This window comes from Colossoma macropomum, unplaced genomic scaffold (genome assembly GCF_904425465.1).
Source record: "Colossoma macropomum unplaced genomic scaffold, Colossoma_macropomum, whole genome shotgun sequence".
In the NCBI taxonomy this organism is placed as follows: domain Eukaryota; kingdom Metazoa; phylum Chordata; class Actinopteri; order Characiformes; family Serrasalmidae; genus Colossoma; species Colossoma macropomum.
In genome coordinates, this window is record NW_023494792.1 from 9,714,094 (window position 1) to 9,734,537 (window position 20,444).

Consider the following 20,444-nt stretch of genomic DNA (forward strand, 5'->3'; position numbering starts at 1 on the left):
ACTGATTTTTGCTAATGAATATGCATTAAATAAGAGCTTCCAACAAAGGCCTTGAATTGCTGTGGTGTGACAAAGTCATTAGACAGGTTAACATCTATTCATGATTACAATGCACATATCTGATTAAGATGTACCCTCACATAGCTTACCCTAGATGACATGCTCCATTTACTTAATTTAAAACACAGGCTAATTGCAACTTTTCCTTAATCCAGCCCTTAACTTCCATTGAATTTGAAACAGCATACTTGTGCCAGACTCTCAATATTTTCTCACAAAATATAATACATTCAGTTTCATCAATCAAGGTCTATTTCTCCCAAGCTGTGAATGGAGAATAGCATTTCATTGCTGACCGGGTGATTTGCCACATGTTGAGCTTGTTAGTGTTCCTCAAAGGCACGTTACATTACTTTTTATTATCTTGAAACATACACAATATTAGAAATAAAGATTTCAGATAATAATGCATCAAACCTTGCACGGTGGAGAGGAGAAACCTGTCAATTCTTGTGAAATGATTCCGTGGCCGTTTTCACGGTGAGGCTAGATGACAGTTATCATGACAAACGGCCGACGCCGCAAAACGGCTCATGAATAAGCGATGCTGTGCTCATGTCAGCTCATATTGCAAGTCGTTCACAGCACAAGCCATAATCTACAGTGAGGTCTGTGTATCACACTCAGAAAAGCGTGCTTTTACCCAAGGCCATTTATATGGTGATGCACACTGGAGCAGCCTGCAGGAAACATATGCTCCAAACCCCTTGGCCCTTTAAAAGGATTCTCCCCCCCAACACTTTTCATTCTTCACTGCACCGAGTGACTCTGAGCAGGGGGAATCTGATCCTAGACCTGGATACCGCTTGTATTTTTTGGGAAAATCCAGTCTAAGGATTCAAAACCAACAACTAAGGCACAAACCAAGCCTCTTTTTTGCTTATGAATTCATGAGGTTTTGTCTGCATGCAGCACCACTAATGGCTGCAACGCTTCTCCGTCTTCCAGACAGTAACACAATGAAAAGCCTCTCCCTTTGAAAGGGAAACATATCGAGGCCAACCCAGTGGCAGCCTTCCAAGCATAAAAGCCATCAAACCATCATTTATTCCTGAGTGCGGACAGCAAGCCCTGTGTCATGTCAATTCATAAGAGCTATAGCGCTTTCATTTTAAATAGGATGGATAGAGAAGGCTAACTCGCTAACACTACTTAATCCCAATGAAGTTAAGACTGTGGTGATGCTTGCAGTTTTTTCTTTTTTTTGCCACAACTAAAGCTGCTGTTCTGACAGTGTTGGGGTGCTTTCCAAAAAGGGTACTTTCACATATCCTTTCAGTAGCTTTTAAACATTCATTGGAGGACACCATGGTTGAGTCCTGATGCATCTTCCTATTGCAAACACAGATAAAGCTGACAAGCTACATGGCGAGCTGCATGTGCGGCTGGCAGCTTTGTTTTATCATACGTCAAACAGCACCGACAGGCCGTGAAATGACACACGTCACCGCCACATTACCCTGCTCTTATTAGCAGAACAATGAAGACGCTCAGTCACAGATAGAAGTGAAAAGAATGCATGTTGTGAAGCACAATATGCTGCATATCAGCCTCAAATTCTGAACCAAAATGGAAGGTGTTACACTCAGTACTCACCATTCTATACCTGCTCTCCTCTTCAAAAAAAAACTGTAAACTCCGTCTAGACTGAATCAATCATCACCCTCTCTCTTCATCCCATATCAATTTCAGGTGCAAAGTGTATCTGAACGACTATGATGAGTGGTTCTTCCCTGAGGTTGTCATGTTAGTCTATCTAGTCCCTCCTGAGCCTGGCTGGAGACAAAGTGAAAATGAACTGCAACAAAGCAAAGGGAATCTGTTCATCAGAATCAACAGCACCCGTCTCATATTCCTGTTCCTCTTATTGTCACTGTCAGAGCAAAATCTCTTTTGAGAGATAGCAACTTTTCAGGAGAAGGAAAAAACATCCATAGTAGTAATGGACCATCTCTATTCATCAATACGTCACACAATGCACTATGGTAGCAGGTATTTTCAAATGACATAAAAACATTATGAGGTTTTAATATGGCACTCATGTTACACTGTCTTTTCAGTTTCCCTGGTGGCCACCCATTCACTTCATTCATTTATTAATCTTTCTGATGCCTTTTATCGAGTCCTACTTGGTTCCAGTCCGCATTATTCAACGTGAATGATGTCAATGTAATGCTGTGTTGAGTGTCAGAATCTGTCCATGTGTGTAGAGCAGCGTGGTATCTTTGCTCCACTCTTCAATGGGGCTGGATTACGTCCTGACTAAAGGGATTAGTGCATTTTCCAGCCTGCTAAACTCAACCCTCAGGCAAGGCTTTAGAAGCCCACATGCTCTGACTGAAGGAAAAGGAAAGAAAGAGTAAGCCAGAGAGACAGAGGGGTGAAAAACAATAGAAAGAGAGTTAAGTGTCCTGCATCCAACCCTTCAACTAGGGCAGCTTTCAGTCAGGTGCTTTCTGGAACTAAAAACGCTGTCCATCCCTACAAACATGGTAACGGTTTGATTCCTACTTTATTTGCTTTCATCCCTTGAGTGGAGAGGGCTGCTGCATGACAGGTTCGCTTCCTAGCCTCTCTGAAGAGCTGCTGGCATGTAGTTGCTATGGAGGACCAGAACGATTTGGTTTGGGTCATGTGATGCTCAGTCCAAGCTGAAGAAGACTCTTTTTTTTTTAAGGGAGATACACTTAATCCATTGTGTATGTTGTTAATAAGGAAGGGCATTTTAATCAACTTTACTAGAGGTCCACTGATCATGATTTGTTTGTTTATGGCAGACGGACTGAGACTGAAATGGACAACGAAGCAAAGAATTAAGTGTGGTGATAGCTGCATTGCCAGAAATGCCTCTAGGAACTCCTGCAGGCAGCAGTTCAAACACCTGAAAATCACAAACTCAAACAAACAGGCCATCTGAACTAGACCCATAAACAAACACAACGGCTGCTCTGCCAGCTCTACTCAGAGAGACTAGCTAATGGAGAAGTCATTCGACTGAGCTATACAGCACCGATAAGAACTCCAAGGAGATAATCTAAACAGACGGAACACTGGCCAGGTCAGGCTGGCCGTGCCCAACAGTCCGGCTTGATTGAGGAGACTGAAGTCTCGGGCTGGAGCGGTGGAGAAATCTGCAGCTAAACGATTGATGAATACAGATTGGAACGGCTGGAGAGACAAGCATGCTTTGCACGGCCTACTTTTGCAATCTCCTTCATTTGCTGGGGTCTGTGGTATTGACTTTATATTACGGCAAAGGAAACAAGACAGAGCCACTGGAGGTGGAAGCAAGCAAAAGGGTTCAATAGCATTAACTGCTGTGGGGGAGGAGGGGGGCAGCTGGCCAGGAACAGCCTTAAATTATGGATACGGGTGCGAATGTGAATGGAGATGAATTCAAAACTCGCAATAAAAAGTTACAAATGAGCTGACCTTCACAGAACAGATGGCCTTCCTCTCTCTTTAATCCAAGTTCCTTATGAATATATTCATATAATCTCATTGGGAGGTGAGTGTATACGTTCCTCACAGTTGGCTGGGCCCTCAGTGGGGAATAACACCACTCATCTGATGTAATTTCTTCTCTCTTTGGCTCAACAAAGAAGGGCTGTGCAGTTTTGGTGGTATGAACAGAAAACACAAATTTGCTTCTCATTTCATGGGCTAAAACTGAGTATAATTGTCTTGACGGCTCAAGTGCGTGAGTGGTGCCTTGCTTCTTGTTGGCTTTTTCGGAGCTGGTGAGCTGTGCTAAAGTGAAAGAAAGCAGGCACTCATCTGTTCTCTTCTGCTTCTGCACTCTGCTCTCATAGAAAGACAAGAGAGAAACCTCTAACCAGTCTATCACCACTTTACTGTCCATCTGGCAATAACCAAGCATCCATATGAAAAGCAAACACACCCATACAAACAGGCACAAACCCCCAGAGACCAGCTAGAACAGCTGGTCAGGAGAGCTGGGAGATCATGGCATTGGTTTTAAGAAACTCATTACACCAGGTTTGCTTTGGGTACTTTGTGAGCTCTACTACTCGAAGGAGATATTGGCTTCTGCACTCCTTTTTCTCTGTACACTAACTGTGGAATTCTAAAGAAGAATAAAAAAAGAGCAGAGCAATGAGTGAAAAGGCACTCTGGCAAGCAGCCTGGAAAGCATGGGATTTGAGGCAAATCCCCCAACATTTCCGGAACAGGGTTTTGGGTCTGATGCGCACTGGGGGCGGGCTGATGAACAAGCTGGGGAGAGATGGAGAGGAGCATTCCCTGGGCTCCATCTGCTTCTCTAACAGTTTAACCACTGATCTTTAATTAACTTCATGAAAAGCTGTGACTATGAGAGATTTCAGCAACAGGCAAAGTAAACAACACAACGTCATCCTTAGTAGTGATGATAATTTAATCTCAGTGGGTTCACTGCAGAAGACGGAGAGAGAGAGACAGACAGAAGACATCCTAGAAAGTGAAAAGGAAAGGAGGTGGGAGACAGAACGAGGGAAAGAGTCAGAAAAAGGAAACAAATATCCTCCAGGAGAGAGACAGAATCTTTGAAGTATAGCAGAAAGTGTTCGGAAACATAATAGCGTTAAAACTACATGTAGACTTCCAGGCATCCCAGCAGGCCGACAGAGAGAGTGAGAGAGAGAGAGAGAGAGAGAGAGAGAGAGAGAGAGAGAGAGAGAGAGAGAGAAAGAGACAGGGAGACAGAGAGAGGGACAGACAGTGAGTGAGACAGAGAAAAAGAGAACAAGTGAGTGGGTGAGAGTGATAGAGCAAGAGAATGAGACAGACACAGAGAGAGTGAGAGAGAAAAGAGAAAGAGAGAGAAAAATAATTAAACTGTGTAATATGTAAAGTATCTTCAGGATATTTCGTGTATATATGTAGGTTGTAAAAATGGTTTTGAATGTTTGAATAAATGTATATGAAGTATATGAATTACAAAAAAAGTAAGAGAGCGTGAGAGAGAATGAAAGACCGAGACAGACAGAGAGAGTGAGAAAGTGATAGGCGCATAGAGAGAAGCAGAGAGAAAGAGTGAGACAGAGAGAAAGAGAGAGAGAGCGAGAGCGAGAGAGAGAGAGAGAGCGAGAGAGAGAGAGAGGTTAATTGCTGTCGTGCTGTTGCAGGCGACTGACGCCACTTGAAGGAAGGAGAGAGTGAAAGAAATAGAGGAGAAGAGGAGGAGAGAAAGTGGAAATGAGAGTCTGAAGAGGGAAAAGGCAGTGAAGGACACCCTCTCCCAAGGGGAGCTAACAGCACGTCTCCGCAATAGACAGTTATGAGATTTCCTCCCAAATTAATCTTTCATGGGTTTTTAGAGGGGAGAGCCTTTTGGTTCAGGCCAGGTGCACAGACTACATAAAAATGCACAGAATGAGAAGTTGGCCAGTTTTTGAGGTTTTACATGCCAAACAAATCATAAATTGCAGACGGTTTACTCTTTCTTTTATGAGGAAGGGAGCTGTGGGTGAAAATATGTGTCTGTAGTGTATATGTATGATTTGTGCTGTCATCTGAGTCACTATGCAACATATGGTGTAATTTAAATATTTCAAAAGAAAACATGTTCTGCAATATGTTTGACTCACACGTCACACTCAAAGTGCTCATAATAAAGTGTATACAATTTCTAATTAAAACCGCCATTAAGTACAGGTTGTTCATTTTTCAGTGTCAAGAAAAAAAAATGTATGAAATTACACAGAAGCCTCAACAACTAAAAATGTAATATAAATATTGTCAGTATTTATTGTGCCTATACCCTTTGCCTTATTTACAGCTTCCATTTTTTTCGGCAGAATTGCTCTCAGTTTTTCAAAGCAATCTGCAGGGATATTTTTCCACATCTCCAAAGTTCAGTCTTAGACGTTGGTTACATTTTCTGCTTCTCACAATTCAAACAGTCTCAATTATACATTTATACTCATTATTCCATAAAACCTTACTCACATCTAGTTGATGTCTAGTTTTGGTATTTAGGTGCAGATCAATAACGGCTTCTTGACAGCTACACATTCTTTCAGACCCACACTGCTGAGTTGTATTCTCACACTGGAATAATGGACAGAAACACCTGTAGATTTTTTATCTGACAATTACAGTTTTGGTGGTCTACCAGGTCTTGCATGGTTGTTAGACGTTCAATTTTCTTAAAATCTTTTAACAATTTTTTAAACTCCAGCTTTGGAAACTCCTGTTTTTTTTTACTTATTTTTCTTTGACTTTTGTTTTCCTTATGCAAGTGGATTATTTTTTATCCAATCTCCTAAGGAATATCTCTTTTAGCCATTTTAGATGTATATAAGAAAGAAATGTGTAAGGCAGCTACGATAAGGTTGGGCAGTTGCTTGTGTGAGCTTTGGGAGCAGCTTTTGTTGGCAGGACACTAATGTAACCATTTGGCTTTAAGATGGGAAGGATGGAAGAGTTAAAGCACTGCAGTGCACAAAAGAGTGGACAGAATAAATACTGATTTCATTCATACTGGATTTTGTGCTGGAGGCTTCTGTGTAATGTTTTATCTTAAAAACATGTTTCCTGCTTTTTTCCTTGGTGCTGAAAAATGAATAACTTGTACTTAATGGACATTTCGACTGGATATTAAATAAAAGAATGCATGGTCTCTGACTTTTGCACAGTGCTTGACATGATCATATTTAGATATAACACTGAGAAGAAGCATCACTGACATAACAAGATGATCAGTTGTACCTGTTGTCATTCAGCTGTGTGTATCTGGGCTGTGGGTCTGGATCTCTGTCATTCACATCATAACTTGCATCCGGATCCTGGAGAAATAGATAGAATCCACTGAACAGGAATGGTATATTTTTCATGTCTGTGAATGTGCCCTTAGACCTGAGTAGCCTGAAGAACGGCTGGGTTAAAAGAAAAGGAACATCTTGCTAGAGAAAAAGCTCACTGTTTGACGTATGGTCTGCAAAATTGGTTTGTACAGTATGATGGAACTGTGCCACACTGAAGGTCACTGAAGTTGTTTTTTTTTTTCCCCAAAGTTAGTCTATCTAGGTCTGCCTATAGTGTGCTAGCTACCAACCTGGGAGAATGAAGGCTAAGATGTATAGCCAATGTAGGACTCAATGCAGGTATGTGATTAAGAAGATGATGGCATGAAAATTAGAGAGCATTATGAACAATTTTGTCCATCCTCTACATAATGTGATATCCAGGAGCACCTTTAGCTACCAGCTCTTTGTACCAAGGTGTTAGGAAGCCCTATTGGGGAATTTTCTGCTGGCTGCTATCAGGCTTCACACTGCCTGCTCTCAGTGTGCTTGCATATCCCCAGTCTCTCAGAATGAATAATAAGACAAATGTTGATACACAATAACCCTATGGGTAGGCAATACAGCAAAATATGACAGACAGCCATTGTTTTCTTAGTCTTAGTCTGCATAATATGCAGTCAAAAGTAGCATTTTGCAGTATGTAATGGAAAATGGAAAAAAAATAATTTCACTCTAAGACATCACAGTATTTTGTTTTTCTATGGTTTGATAAGTTAGAACAGACAAAAAAGAAGCAAACACACACACACACACACACACGTTATCTAAGCCGATAAACTTTCTGGGTCACGGAGGGTGCTGGAGCCTATCCCAGCGGTTTTTGGGCGAAAGGCAGGAAACAACCTGGACAGGTCGCCATTCCATCACAGGGCAGACAGGCAGACATGTACAATCACACGCACAATCACACCTAGGGGCAATTTAGCATGTCCAATTGGCCTGACTGCATGTCTTTGAAACCAGAGCAAAAAAGAAGCAACGTTTTAAAAATACTATCAAAAACTATGGATAAAATAAATTTTATTAAATGTTTCATGAGTTATACTGCACTAATTTCAGCAGGATTAATTATGCTCTCATTATAATGAAACATCATATGTTCAGAACGTAATGTGATGTAATTTATTACCATAGCGAAAAATATTGTCATATTCCAGACCTCTAAATAACCTGCAAGTATAGGGACACCACATATTTATTCATTATTCATTCTGCGATCTGTGATTTAACCTTCACTTCACTTGGTTTCATTCTCTTTTGCACATTGTAATTTCATGGTTTTGCACTGATGTCTCTGTATTGTGTGTAGTATGTGTAATTACATGTCTAGCCAAAGTCATAGAGCCACTGAACACACTTGGAGAAGAGCCCAAATTACCCCATTGTGTATACATGACCTGACAGACATCCATGATTGGCTAGCCTTACTGTGACCAACAAGCAGAAAAGAGTTTTCTCACACAAAAAACAGCAGGGAAAACTGCTCTCCACAGATGGCTGTGGCCAAGTTACAGGACAAAACCTCTTATAAACTGCACCATTCTGAAGTCTAATGCATGCTGAGATGAAGCTCTAGCACAGGTTTCTAAAGTAATCCAGTGACTTACGTAATTCTGTGCAAGATCAGGGTGGTCTTTCTCAATCCCGTCATCCAGGATGGTGATGACCACTCCCCTCCCAGTGAAGCCTTGGGCCCAAGCCTCTTTTACATGCAGGTCCCGTCGGTTGAGGTTGTACTGCCAAATTAAAGGTAGATGTTAGACGACACATCACAGACTGGTGGGATTAAAGAGATAGGGCATGTAACCAATGCATTCAACAGCAGAAAAGATGAGACTGCTATCTAGTTTCTCTTTGGATTAGCACACTGAAGCGTATCTAAGCCAAATGCAAGTCAGAGAGAAAATTAAATCTCGGTAACTGAAATGTGTATCTAGAATCTGAACACCAAAGCAACAAAAAAAATAAAATAAAATAATAAATTATGCTTCAACAGATCAGGAAGCACACTCCACTTGGGAAGCTTGCGATTTGAAGTTTTTTGACTTCAACTGTTATTTCAGCTCTTCATTTTACTTTGTACCTTCACTCAGTACATATTATGCAGTATTCAACATTTCACACATTGGACAAAGTAAGTACAGTGCACAACCCACACTTTCCTCAGGCATCTGCGTCATTATAGCCCACTACGCTTTATATATTGTACTTTACACCACATTTATTGTGCAGTAAGACACACTGGCAGTATTTCTGATGCTGGAACAAATGCACGCGTTGTAAACAGCCAGGCAAATGGCTGGTTTAACAACGTGTCCAATTGCATTTTGTCACAGCATCATAGAGTTATGTATTATAAGACAGTAAGGCCCTTATCCTCACCCCATTTCGCCTATAGACATGGAAAAGCTATACTGAAACCAATTATGTATCTAATCATATGAAATCAAAGTTTTTCTAGAGTCTAAAACCATTTCACCAGATGTATTTATGCATGCATGAAATAACTTTGTTCTCATATTTTACTTTCATTTCCAAGTAACTTTGGCATATCTTAATTTAAGACAGAAAACAAGTTTGCAAAAAAAGCTGTTTTGCTGATTAGGACACTGTGAGCTGAAGTGCACACACACACACACACACACACACATACACACAGATTTGTTTTATACTGTCAGGATGTAAGAATGTGGGATCCCATGTATGTACATGTATGTATTAAATATAGGTATTATGTACATTACATTTCCGTAATGATAATATGTAGCAAAATGGCCATTAAGTACAAGTTATTTTTATTGACAAGAAAAAATCAGAAAACATATTTGACAAAAAATACACAAACAGCTTAATAACTAAATATATGTTGTTCTCAGTATTCAGTGTGTCCACCCTTTTCCTTTATCACCGCTTCCATTCTTTTCAGGAGGCTTTTAGCTTTTTAAAGAAACCCACAAGGATATTTTTCCACACCTCCAAAGTTCTGCTTGTAATGATTCAAGTAATCCCAATGACAAATTTATACCATCAGTGCATAAAACCTTGCTGCACAACTCGGATGTTCTGTTTCAGTGTTGTAGTGCAGTTTGTATTCTTTTTTTGTGTATTTTCTTTTCTTTGTCAGAATAGGCTTCTTAACATTTACACAAACTTCAGTTCTTATTTTTCCTTTGACATTTCCCTTCTTTATGCAAGCGGAATAGCTTATATCTATACATCAAATATCTATATCTGACTCTCCTCAGAAATATCTCCATTTTAGCTGCACATATCAAAGAAATGTACAAGGCAGCTCAAGTGAGTTTGGGTAGGTGCTCGTGTGAATGTTATGAGTTTTTTGAAGAGGAACATAATGTCAGTGAAAGCTTTGGGAACAGCTTTCGTTGGGAGGACACAGCTGTAACTGGTTGATTTTAAAACTGGTAGGATGGAGGGGTTAAGGCAGTGCACAAAATTAAAGAGCACACAAATTAAATATTGATGAATTAGTCTTGGGGGCTTCAGTGTAATTTTTGGTTAAACACCTGTTTTTTTCTGAGACTGAAAAATAAATAACTTGTACTTAAAGGTTGTTTTAACTGGAAGTTGAATACATGAAAGGCTGGGCTCTGAATGCACAGCACTGTATGTGTAATAAAATGTTGTATATGTATTACACAGATATGCCCCATATTCATTACATACATGTAAGTGCCTGAATTTTCTTCGCCTAACCTTGAACCCAAGTCTTACCCTAACCTCAGTAGTCAAAAATAAATGGTTTAGTCTTTGAGTTTAAAAAATTAGTCATAGAGGTTTGGTAAAAGGCACTTTACAAAGCTATTTGCTGGTCCTGACATTGTAGGCTAGTTCTGGCTTTCCTAGGTTTTCTGTCATGAAAATGATGAAAACACATACAAGCCACACACATACTAGGGCCCATCCAACTTGAAATTTTTTTTCTTAATACTGATTAAAATGAGCTAGTCCAAAGTTTATATTGTTAAACATCAAAAACACTTTGTGTGTAATAGTGAACTGACAGTTTTAGTTAAACAGAGTTTTACTGACTGATATGATTGCCAGTTGTCAAATATGACTGTCACTTCCCAATTGTCCAAATTTCTTAAAGTCAAATAAACAGCAAAGAATGTTTGACACAAAATGCATTTTTTATGTTTAGTTGTGCTTGAAAATAGAATTATATTCCTGAATGTATCACTCTTAAATAGCATTTAAAGACATTAACAGTGCTTTATTGTCAAGATTTTAGTGGATGTCAATAAACAGGTGGAACTTTTGTATTGGTCAATATATCGCTTCGGCCCTAACACACACACACACACACACACACACACCAGCAAATCTTGGCAGCAATGCAATACAGCAGAACAAATAATAAGTGAAGAAGTACATTTCTGCAGTGCTGATGTGCCAGCAGGAGAGTGAATGTTTGACGTGGAGAGCGCAGCAGTAAAGCTCAGTGTGGAAGCTTCTCCACATGAAGTCTTGGTGTCTCACTGCACTGAGGAAGAGTTAACCAGTCACACTCTCTGACTGACAGCCCAGTGCGCAGAAGCCCGCATGCTGAACTAATACACTCACCCACACATCATCACATACACACACTCACGATGCACCCTTTCTAGTGGGGGGAAGCCCACACAATGAGCTAATGCTAATAAGAGAAGATTCCTGATGTGTCTCACACATACAGCCCATTTTATCCCAAACAGCGTCTGTTGGCAGGAAAAGCCCAGAGTGCTGCAGGAAGTCACATTCACACACCCAGTGTGGGGAGGCAGCACACACACCATCACTCCACACACATATGCAAATGCACAGCAAACATGAAGCAAGACCTTCTAGATTCACTCTGCTTTTCTTTCTGCTTTCTTCCCTCATATTATTCTTCATCTTTCCATCTTTTTTCTCTTCCTTTTCCTTCCTTCCTTTGTTTATTTCTTTCTTTTATTTTTGCATCTATATTTTTCTGCCTACGCTACAGTACTGTTTCAAGGTCAGAGATCACCCTTTCATTTATTTAATTTCCAGCCATAAAATGTAAGCTCTTTTTTTTCAGCGTCATGGGGAAAAAACAGCAGAAAACAATTTTAACCAAACATTACATAGAAGCCTCAACAGCTAAATATGACTAAATGCTTTTTTGGTATTTAGTGTGTCCACTCTTTGTCTTTATTACAGCTTCCATTCATTTTGGGAGACTTGCTTTTAGCCCTTTAAAGACATCTGCAATCTCTGCAGTCTTTTTCCTCACCTCTATAGCTCAGTTTTAAAAGTTTGCATTTTCTGCTTCATGATCCAACTAACTCCAACTAACACTAAGTATTGTCCTCATAAAAGGGGTTTAGTTATATCAGCAACACCCATTGCTAAGTGGTGCTTAAAATCAAGCCATGCAATCTCTATAGACAAACAATGGCAGCAGGGTGGATCATTTTATACTGACTTTCAATGTGGCATTGTTATCGGATGAGAAACTTCTAGGAGCAACAGCAGCTCAGTTGTGAAGCAGTAGACTACACAAGCTCACATAAGTGGACTGCTGAGTGCTGAAGCATGTACTGCATAACACAAAACTCTAAGGGCCTGTAAATGAGAGTGGCCCTAAAAGGTTATTTGGACATTAGGTAATTTTCCAACATTAAATTATTAACCTATGATCACTGATAAAATATTTAATTTACAATGCCTCAGGCTCAGCAGCCCCGTCTCCTCATCAATCCCCATAGCCCTACCAATGAACTAACCCTACTGCCAACTGTCAAGGAGGTGAGCAGCATTGTGTTGAATAACATGTCAATTGGCATAATTGCATGGGTCCATGAGAATTTCTTTTTTTATTATTATGAAAAAAAGAAAAATTATGAAATAATTTTCAATGATAAGAATTCAAACACTGTAGCCTACTTACTTTCCCCAATTCATTTTCAGATTGTTTTACAAACTCTTATGTGTTGTTGTGTTTGTTTTCTGTAATAAAGATGCAAAAAGGTCAGTGAGTGGTAGCAACGTCTGTACAAGACCTTTTTTATCAGGAACTTCATGGATTGAGTTTTCATGGTGACTACACTGACCAAGCAGCCACACCTAGGATCACCATGTTCAATGCCAAAAGTCAGCCAGACAACACACTATCCAGCTAACCCCTACTGGACTCCAGAGGAGTGGAAGTGATGAATCAAGCTTCACCATCTGGCAGTCTGATGGCATGACAATGCCTCCATACACCAAATGAAGTCCATAAAGAAATAGTTTGCTGAGCTTGGTCAGGACAAACTTGATTGACCTGTGCAGACCTTTGACTTCAACTCAAACCAACTCTTTTGAAATGAAACAGACTTGTCACCCAACATCAGACATCAGTGACTGACCTCACTAATGCTGTTATGGCTAAAGGGGAGAGAATTCCTTCATTCATGTTCCAACATCTAGTGGAAAGGCTTCCCAGAAAAGCAGAGGCTGTTAGTGCAGCAAAAGGGGTTTTGAAATAAGACGTTTAACAAACACATATGGATGTGATGTGTGGGTGTCCACATGCTTTAGGACATTTAATTACCATTTAATATCTTGCCTTTTTTCTTGACTTCTTTATTTTCTTTCATTTTCTTCTTTTCATTTCCTCGATCTCTTCTTTCTTTTCCTGTCCAGTTTGTTTCAGTACAGTAAAACTACTGGCTTGACTGTTCAGTACTGCCAAAGCAGCTACTATTCTTCTTTTTTTTATTTTTTTTCTTAATTTTCACTCTCCCTAGCTTCACCTTGTTTTCTTTGCTTTACTTCGGCTTTTACCAGCTCTCCTCTGAAAGGAATCTTAGTATTTGATGCATTAAATGTAATTTTTGAAATTGGGTGTGCCCACAATAGCAATACAGCTACTGACAAGATTGTAGATAACTGGGCCCTTTTTAAATCACTGCAAAACAACAAACTGTCACAAATGAAACTGGCTGCTCTCCTCAGTGAAAATAAATAATCTACAAAACGCATTCAGTCCTCTATCACCACACGGCATCTGTGCTCCTAGCATAGCGCCTTCAGAAGCAGCTCTGCGTGTTTTCAAATGCAGATGGCCTGTCAGCTGGCCTGAAAGAGCTGAATATCTAACAGATTACATGTCTAATACTCGATGGCAGTGATGGCTTTTGGTTTGATGTTTTCAGGTAATTTCTGTCAGGGACAAGCAAAACACATTAGTACACGTGCAATTCGTGGACTGCATACATTATGGAGGTGAGATCAGGACAAAGCCACACTTCAGCTGCATTCTAACACATCTCACGGATGACTACTGTACAGTGTCTGCAATCAACCATTGCACTCATCCATCTGTATTTCTTTGTTCTTCTGGTTCTTTCTTTCTATTTTTGCTGTGTAGTTTGGTGGTCAGAGGCAGATTTCTTTAATAGCTAATATCTTTGATAATGAATTATTTAAAAGAACCACCAGGTTAATAAATCTATCTATCTATCTAGAACTCATGATCATGACTACAAAATCTCAATCAAATTGTGACTTAAGGGTCTTGTTGATGAATGGGCACAGTTTGTCGGCGAGTACAAATTGATTGAGCCCCACTGACGAATTCAATCAAAATAACCAGAGTAACTGCTGTAAGACATTTAATTGCAAATGCCAAAACAAAAACCACTGGCAGTCTCATCTATTTTGGTGTGACAGCAGCAGTTTAAGTGAAGGGTTTAACTGTTGCTGACTGATAGAGGGAAGATTTGAAGAGGAGTCTGCAGGCTAAAGCTTGTCCACTTACCAGGTACCACTGCTGGGGGAACTTTGGATCTGTGGGCTCACTGTAAATATCTCTCTTCCTCCTCCGCTTGGCAACCTGCTGTTCTGCCCAAACCACCTAAAAACAGATCAAAGACACACAAACACACACACACACACACACATACACACACACACACACAAAAAACAAAAGTTCACTCACCAAACACCCACAGTGCTTTGAAACCCACACATTTCTCTACCTCTGCATCTTCATCTCAGTCATCTAATTCCTCCTGCAACATTAATTCTGAATCCTAAATGGCCTCTTTCTGCAGTAAAGTTCAAAGTACACTAAATTTAATCTGCCGGACCTGATCTGTGTGTTCGCGTGTGTGTGTGTCCATGATTAGTATGACTAAGTCTCCCTCACGCTCCTGTTCCAGGAATCTTCAGCTGAGTGAGAGCTACAGGGACAGAAAAGATACCATTAGTGCCAGCCAGATATTCTGAAGGTCCCACATCATGTAAAAACTAATTTTCCTTGCTTTTTGAAAGGAAAAGGATTTGTGCAAACATTGTTTCAGAATGCACCGCTTACTCTCAGTCCATATGGTCCATACCTGGAAACAAAGTTGCAAAACTATGCGTCATGGTTATTCTAACATCACAACCATGAACATATGACCACATTATAGTTTAGCCAGCCATTCATGTTGAAGTGATAAGGAGTGTTGCTATTGCAGGCAGTCTATCCTAGGGTTTCAGTCATGTGATTTTCCTGTTGTGTCTGCCATATTTGGGACTGAAATTCTGGCTTCGCTGCACAGCAAATTGAAGGCATCACGCTAGTGCAGTCACTCCCTGGTTCAGTCCTCAAAATGGTGGCGACTATACAGTGTGACATCACACGCGAGAATAAAAGGCTTACTGGAGCAGAAGATTTTGGGGGAAAAAAGCTATTATTGTATTGCCTGAATTGTGTGTTTCGTACATTTTGGCTTGGACTGCTGTTTTTTTGAATGAGGCATCACACAGTGCCAGTTAGAACAGAGGTCATGTAAAAAAAGAAAAATTGTAATAACTGTTCAAACATTTGGGATCACTGTTTTTATTACAATAAAACCTGTTTTGTTTCAGAAACATTCATGTATAGTTTGTTGAATATTGTTAATATGGTTACTGTAAACAGATTCTCAGAATATAAATGATATAACTAATAATGAAGGGTGTGGGCGAGCTTTGCATACAGTGATTGTGCATGTTTGGTATGAGGTCACTATGTGCTGGGATTGACCTGTGGATGTGATGATGGCCTAAAGCATTGTCAGGAACAGCCAAACAAAAGCAACACTGAAATGGCATCCTCTAACAAACAAAGGCAAATTTCAAAGTAAAAATAAAAAATAATCAGAAAACAAAGACACTTCCTCTCTAGTTATTAGAGGACAATCATTATTATTTTTCCTTTTGTTCTTTATATATTAGGACAGTTTTTGTGGCTCTTCTTCTCTTTTTGTTTAGCTCGGAGCTGTTTCTTGTTTAAACACTCTTTCTCTTTTTAGTCCTCTTTTCTTCTCTTTCAGACAATAAAGCTGAGTACCGCATCGGTCAACCCTCTAGAAAGGTGTGATGCTGTCACCCTCTGCTGGTGGGCAGTGACACAGGCTGATCCCTTACAGGACCCCCCCTCCAAAAGATGGCTCCAGAAATCTCCAGGCCCACAGTGTGCGTCTGCCAGAACTCCTTAACGAGTTCTGAATCTAGGATGTGGCGAGCAGGAACCCAGAATTGTTCCTCATATCTGTAGCCCTACCAGTCTACCAGGAACTGGGTGCCACCCCACACCTGGCAGGAGTCTAGAAGGTGTTGGAGTGTGTAGGCAGAGGAGTCGGTGATGAGGCAATGTGTGGGATGGTCGAGCCGACAGGGCCCCCTCTCTGCACAGGAGCTGTCTAAGGCACAAGGGATAAAGGTGTAACTAGTAGGTGACCAGACTGATGCGCCAAATGACCTTGAATGGCCCCACATACCTTGATGCCAGTTTTTTGGACTCGGAGCAGAGTGGGAGGTTCTTGGCTGAGAGCCAAACTTACTGGCCTAGATGAAAAGTTGATGCTAGGTGCCTCTTGCAATCCGCCACCTGCTTCCTTGCCTTGGTCATGGTCAGGAGGGCAGTGCCAGCCTTCCACAATGCCCTCCAGCACCGCTGCACAAAAGCCAGCACTCCTGCTCAGCGAACACAAGTACAGGAAACAGAACTGGGATTTAAAGGGTGACATGCCCAATAACAAATGCCAAAGGATATTATGGGAATATTCCACCCAAGGGAGATGCTTCACCCAAGATCAGGGGTTGATGCATATCAAGCACTGCAGAGTCTGGCCAATGTCCTGATTGACCCTCTCAGTCTGGCCATTGGACTCTGGGTGGAAGCCGAAGGAGAGACTAATGGAGGCTCCTCTTACTCAGCAGAAGGCCTTCAAAAAGTGGCTAGGGAACTGGGGTCCTTGTTCAGACACCAGACTGCTATGCATGCCATGCATCCTGACCACATGATGTAACAGACGTTCCCTTGTCGTCTTGGTGTAAAGGGGTGGAGGAGGCCATGGGGCCTTGCTCTGGGTGCCTTGTTATGTACATGTCTCACCAACAGAATTGCCTGTGGAGAAATTTCTAGTCAGCCCTGGATGCCCCAAGAATGAGGAGGCGAGTCTTACTGTGGGACTCGTATGTCAGCAAGTCCCAAAAGAGGACTCGCTGCCACGCAGCTGTGGGCATGTATGTTTTCCTGGGGGGCCATCCCTGGGATCTGGTTCTGGTTGTAGGGCCTCCCTGTTGGTGGTCTCCAGCTCCCAGAGAAGGGGGGCCAGGATCCGAAGAGCGGGAATGGGTCCCAGGGAGGAATCAGGCTCCAGAGGTGCCTGTCGATGAGGCAGACATATGCACAGTGACCCAGGGCCTCCATCAGCACTTCATTATTAAAGCACTGAAAGACCCATTCATAAGTACAAAGGGCATTACATAGTACTTATAATGCCCTGTGGGGGTAAAGAACTCTGTCCTCCATTCATTCCCCTGCTGAATGCGTATCAGGTTATAGGCACTGTGCAAATCCAGTATGGTGAATGGGGAATGCTGCAGTGAGTGGCAGTCTTTCCTATAGTCCACGCAGAGGTGGAGACCTCCATCGTTTTTCCCAACAAAAAAGTATGATAGTAGGATGGGTGAACAAGTGCTCCAGCGCTTGCCAGATGTGTTCATCCTTGGTGACCCGTTTAGGGAGTGAGAGTAAAAACAGCTGTCTGTGGGGTGGTGAAGCAGGTTGATAGTGCAATCATATGCCCTGTGGGACATCAGGGCCTGGGCTTTTTTCTTGCTAAAGACCTCCCAGAGGGTCCAGTACTATCTGGGTCCTTAGTAGGGGTGGCATTTGTGTGGACCTAGAGTCGCCTAGGCAATGACACTTACACTGAGGCCCTCACACAAACACAGACCGAATGTACCGATCTATGCGCAGGATGTGCTGATCCAACTAGGAGAATCCCAACACCAGTTATCAGTATAGGGCTGGGGTAACATACAGCACAATGTTCTCAGTGTGAGAGCCAATCTGCAGAGTGATCCTGCGGCCTAGATCCTAGGAACTGTCCATTGAGCTTAGTGGGGAAGCTCAGGTAGCCCTAGATCCTAGGGTCTGACCAAGGGCTCAAAGGGCAGGCCCAGGTCAAAAGCCAAGGCATCAAAACAGCTACCTGCCACCCCTGAATCAATAAAGGCACACAGGATGGTGTGTTGACAGTGTCCCCATGAAAGCTCGCTTCAAATGGAGCCCTGATGTGGGGGGAGGACAAATGTGAGCCACTCAACAGTCCCCCTGGGCCATTCATCGACATACAAAGACTTTCCAGAGTGGAGGGCAGCTCCCTAAGAGCTAGCTCATCCTTGAACTTCTCATTGAATCCCTGCTGGAAGATGGCCTTGCGCGCACTCAGTGGCTAAGGTGTGAATGTCGATGACATAATTGGCCACTGAGTGGGCACCTTGGGAGAGTGTCAATAGAAGGTCTGGTGCATTGCCTTGATAAAAGCCTCACCCATGGCACATTGAGGGTAGTTTTGTTCCCACAGAGAAGTGCCTCAAGCCAGAGCCCTACCTGTTGGGAGTGAGATGACGTAGGCTATACTGGACTATACAGCAGGAACCTTCTGCAGCCCGCCAGGTCCCCAGTAAACTTCTTGGGGTTAGCTACCAGGATCCCCCCCCACCTGGGGACAGGATCAACAAGAAGGGGCTGGAGAGGGAATTTCAGAAGTAGCATTTTGGCTGAGCAACTGTGCACCCTAAGGTGGCTGGCTGAGTACACTCAGTCTGAACCCTGACCAGAAGGTTCTGTTGCTGCACCATTTCCTGCAGCAGCTGCTCAAAAAAGAGTTTAAATAAACTAAGAATGTGTAGTTTGTTCATTTTTTTGAATATGGCTAATGTAAACAGGATCCTCCAAACCAGGGAATTGGAGTTCCGTGGGCCAGTCGCGCTTCGCCACCCTCTGTTGGCAGGTTCATCCCTTACAGATTTCATAATAAATAAGTTATACTACAATGAAATTAAAAAAAAGAATGCGTCATAACTGAAAGACAGTGATGGTAATCAAACAGATATTCATAGTAATTTAGTGCCAAGAAATTACTGAATAGATCAGTACAGTTATTTATTTAATGATTTTAACACTTCCCAAAATACTTCAAACTGTGAATAACCCATCAGTTTTCATTTTAGTGTTTATTTTGTAACATTTTAATCTATACTGTATATTATCATGGGATAATGTAATACTGCAAGACAAGTGATTCCAAACTTTTGAACTGTAATGTACATCTAAGTAATAAAAACAGCCTGTTTGACAACCTGTTTCTAATACATATAGAGAGGTTAGAAAGACCATGTACAAATGAGTTATGACCATTTCGAGTACAAAAAAAAACAAGCTTTATAACTGTGTTTCAATGAAAAAAGAATACAAGCATAACAAAACACAAGAAAATACTAGAAAGTTGTAGGATAAGGGCTCTTTGAAGCAGTACAAGGAATAGCATTAGAGGACACACAGCCCTTCCCCGTCCAACAAGACAAAACAATCTGTAAAAGAGCCCACAGGTCCTGAGAAGCTGGCCCACTCTGGCAGGAGGCATTTTACAATCCAGCTACTCTTTAATCTGAGCTTCTTTCCAGGGAGGGTAAAGAAACACACAGCCTTACATCCCCTCCTGTCTGTCTCTCTTTCACTTGCTTACTCTTTCTTTTATATGTCTCTCTTTGTCTCCTTCTCTTGGTGCAAGGCTCTTTGCCTTATTTGGCATTTTCTCTGTTTCTTTCTTTCTAAGTCCTTCTGTTGCATGCTCTTTTCCTATCTCCCGCTCTTGCTCACATATCTTCACTCGAGAGAACATTTTTTCATCTTTGCTATTTTTTCCCTAAAGAAAACATCTCGAAACATTTTTATCTTCTCAGTGTGAATGCTGAGGAAAGTGGTGGACAGAGACCTGTGCTTACTTAATCACACAAGCTTCAGATGCATAATTACATGGTTCGTAATGTTGACTCGGAGGTATTAATTTATTAGTCAGTGTCAGCAGCACATCAACCGCCTCTATGTAAAATGGTGGGGTAAGCTGAGCTGGCAGGGTCTTTCTTCCTGAGATGCAATTTGGGGGTATGAGCGAGTGTGTGTGTGTTTGTGTGTGTGATTTAATTTGGGGAAGTGTTTTTGAAAGTGCAGTGTAAGCAAAAGGAAACAATGAATATGAAGAAGGCAAGAAACCTGCAGAGGGCATACACCCAGCTTACCCT

At 41.5% G+C, this 20,444-nt stretch overlaps 1 protein-coding gene across 3 annotated transcripts in view; it reads right to left on the bottom strand.

Annotated features, from left to right (window-relative positions):
* furinb (furin (paired basic amino acid cleaving enzyme) b) overlaps positions 1–20,444 on the bottom strand; it is a 104,481-nt gene that overhangs the window by 22,449 nt on the left and 61,588 nt on the right. For 2 of the 3 annotated variants that reach the window (XM_036575895.1, XM_036575896.1), the window contains exons 4-6: positions 14,638–14,733; positions 8,477–8,605; positions 6,772–6,848 (exon numbers count right to left, since the gene is read on the bottom strand). In XM_036575895.1, the coding sequence (XP_036431788.1) occupies positions 6,772–6,848; positions 8,477–8,605; positions 14,638–14,733 (302 nt within the window). Of the gene's footprint in view, positions 1–6,771; positions 6,849–8,476; positions 8,606–14,637; positions 14,734–14,968; positions 16,300–20,444 lie in introns of those variants that run through there. The other variant, XM_036575897.1, reaches the window with a different exon arrangement.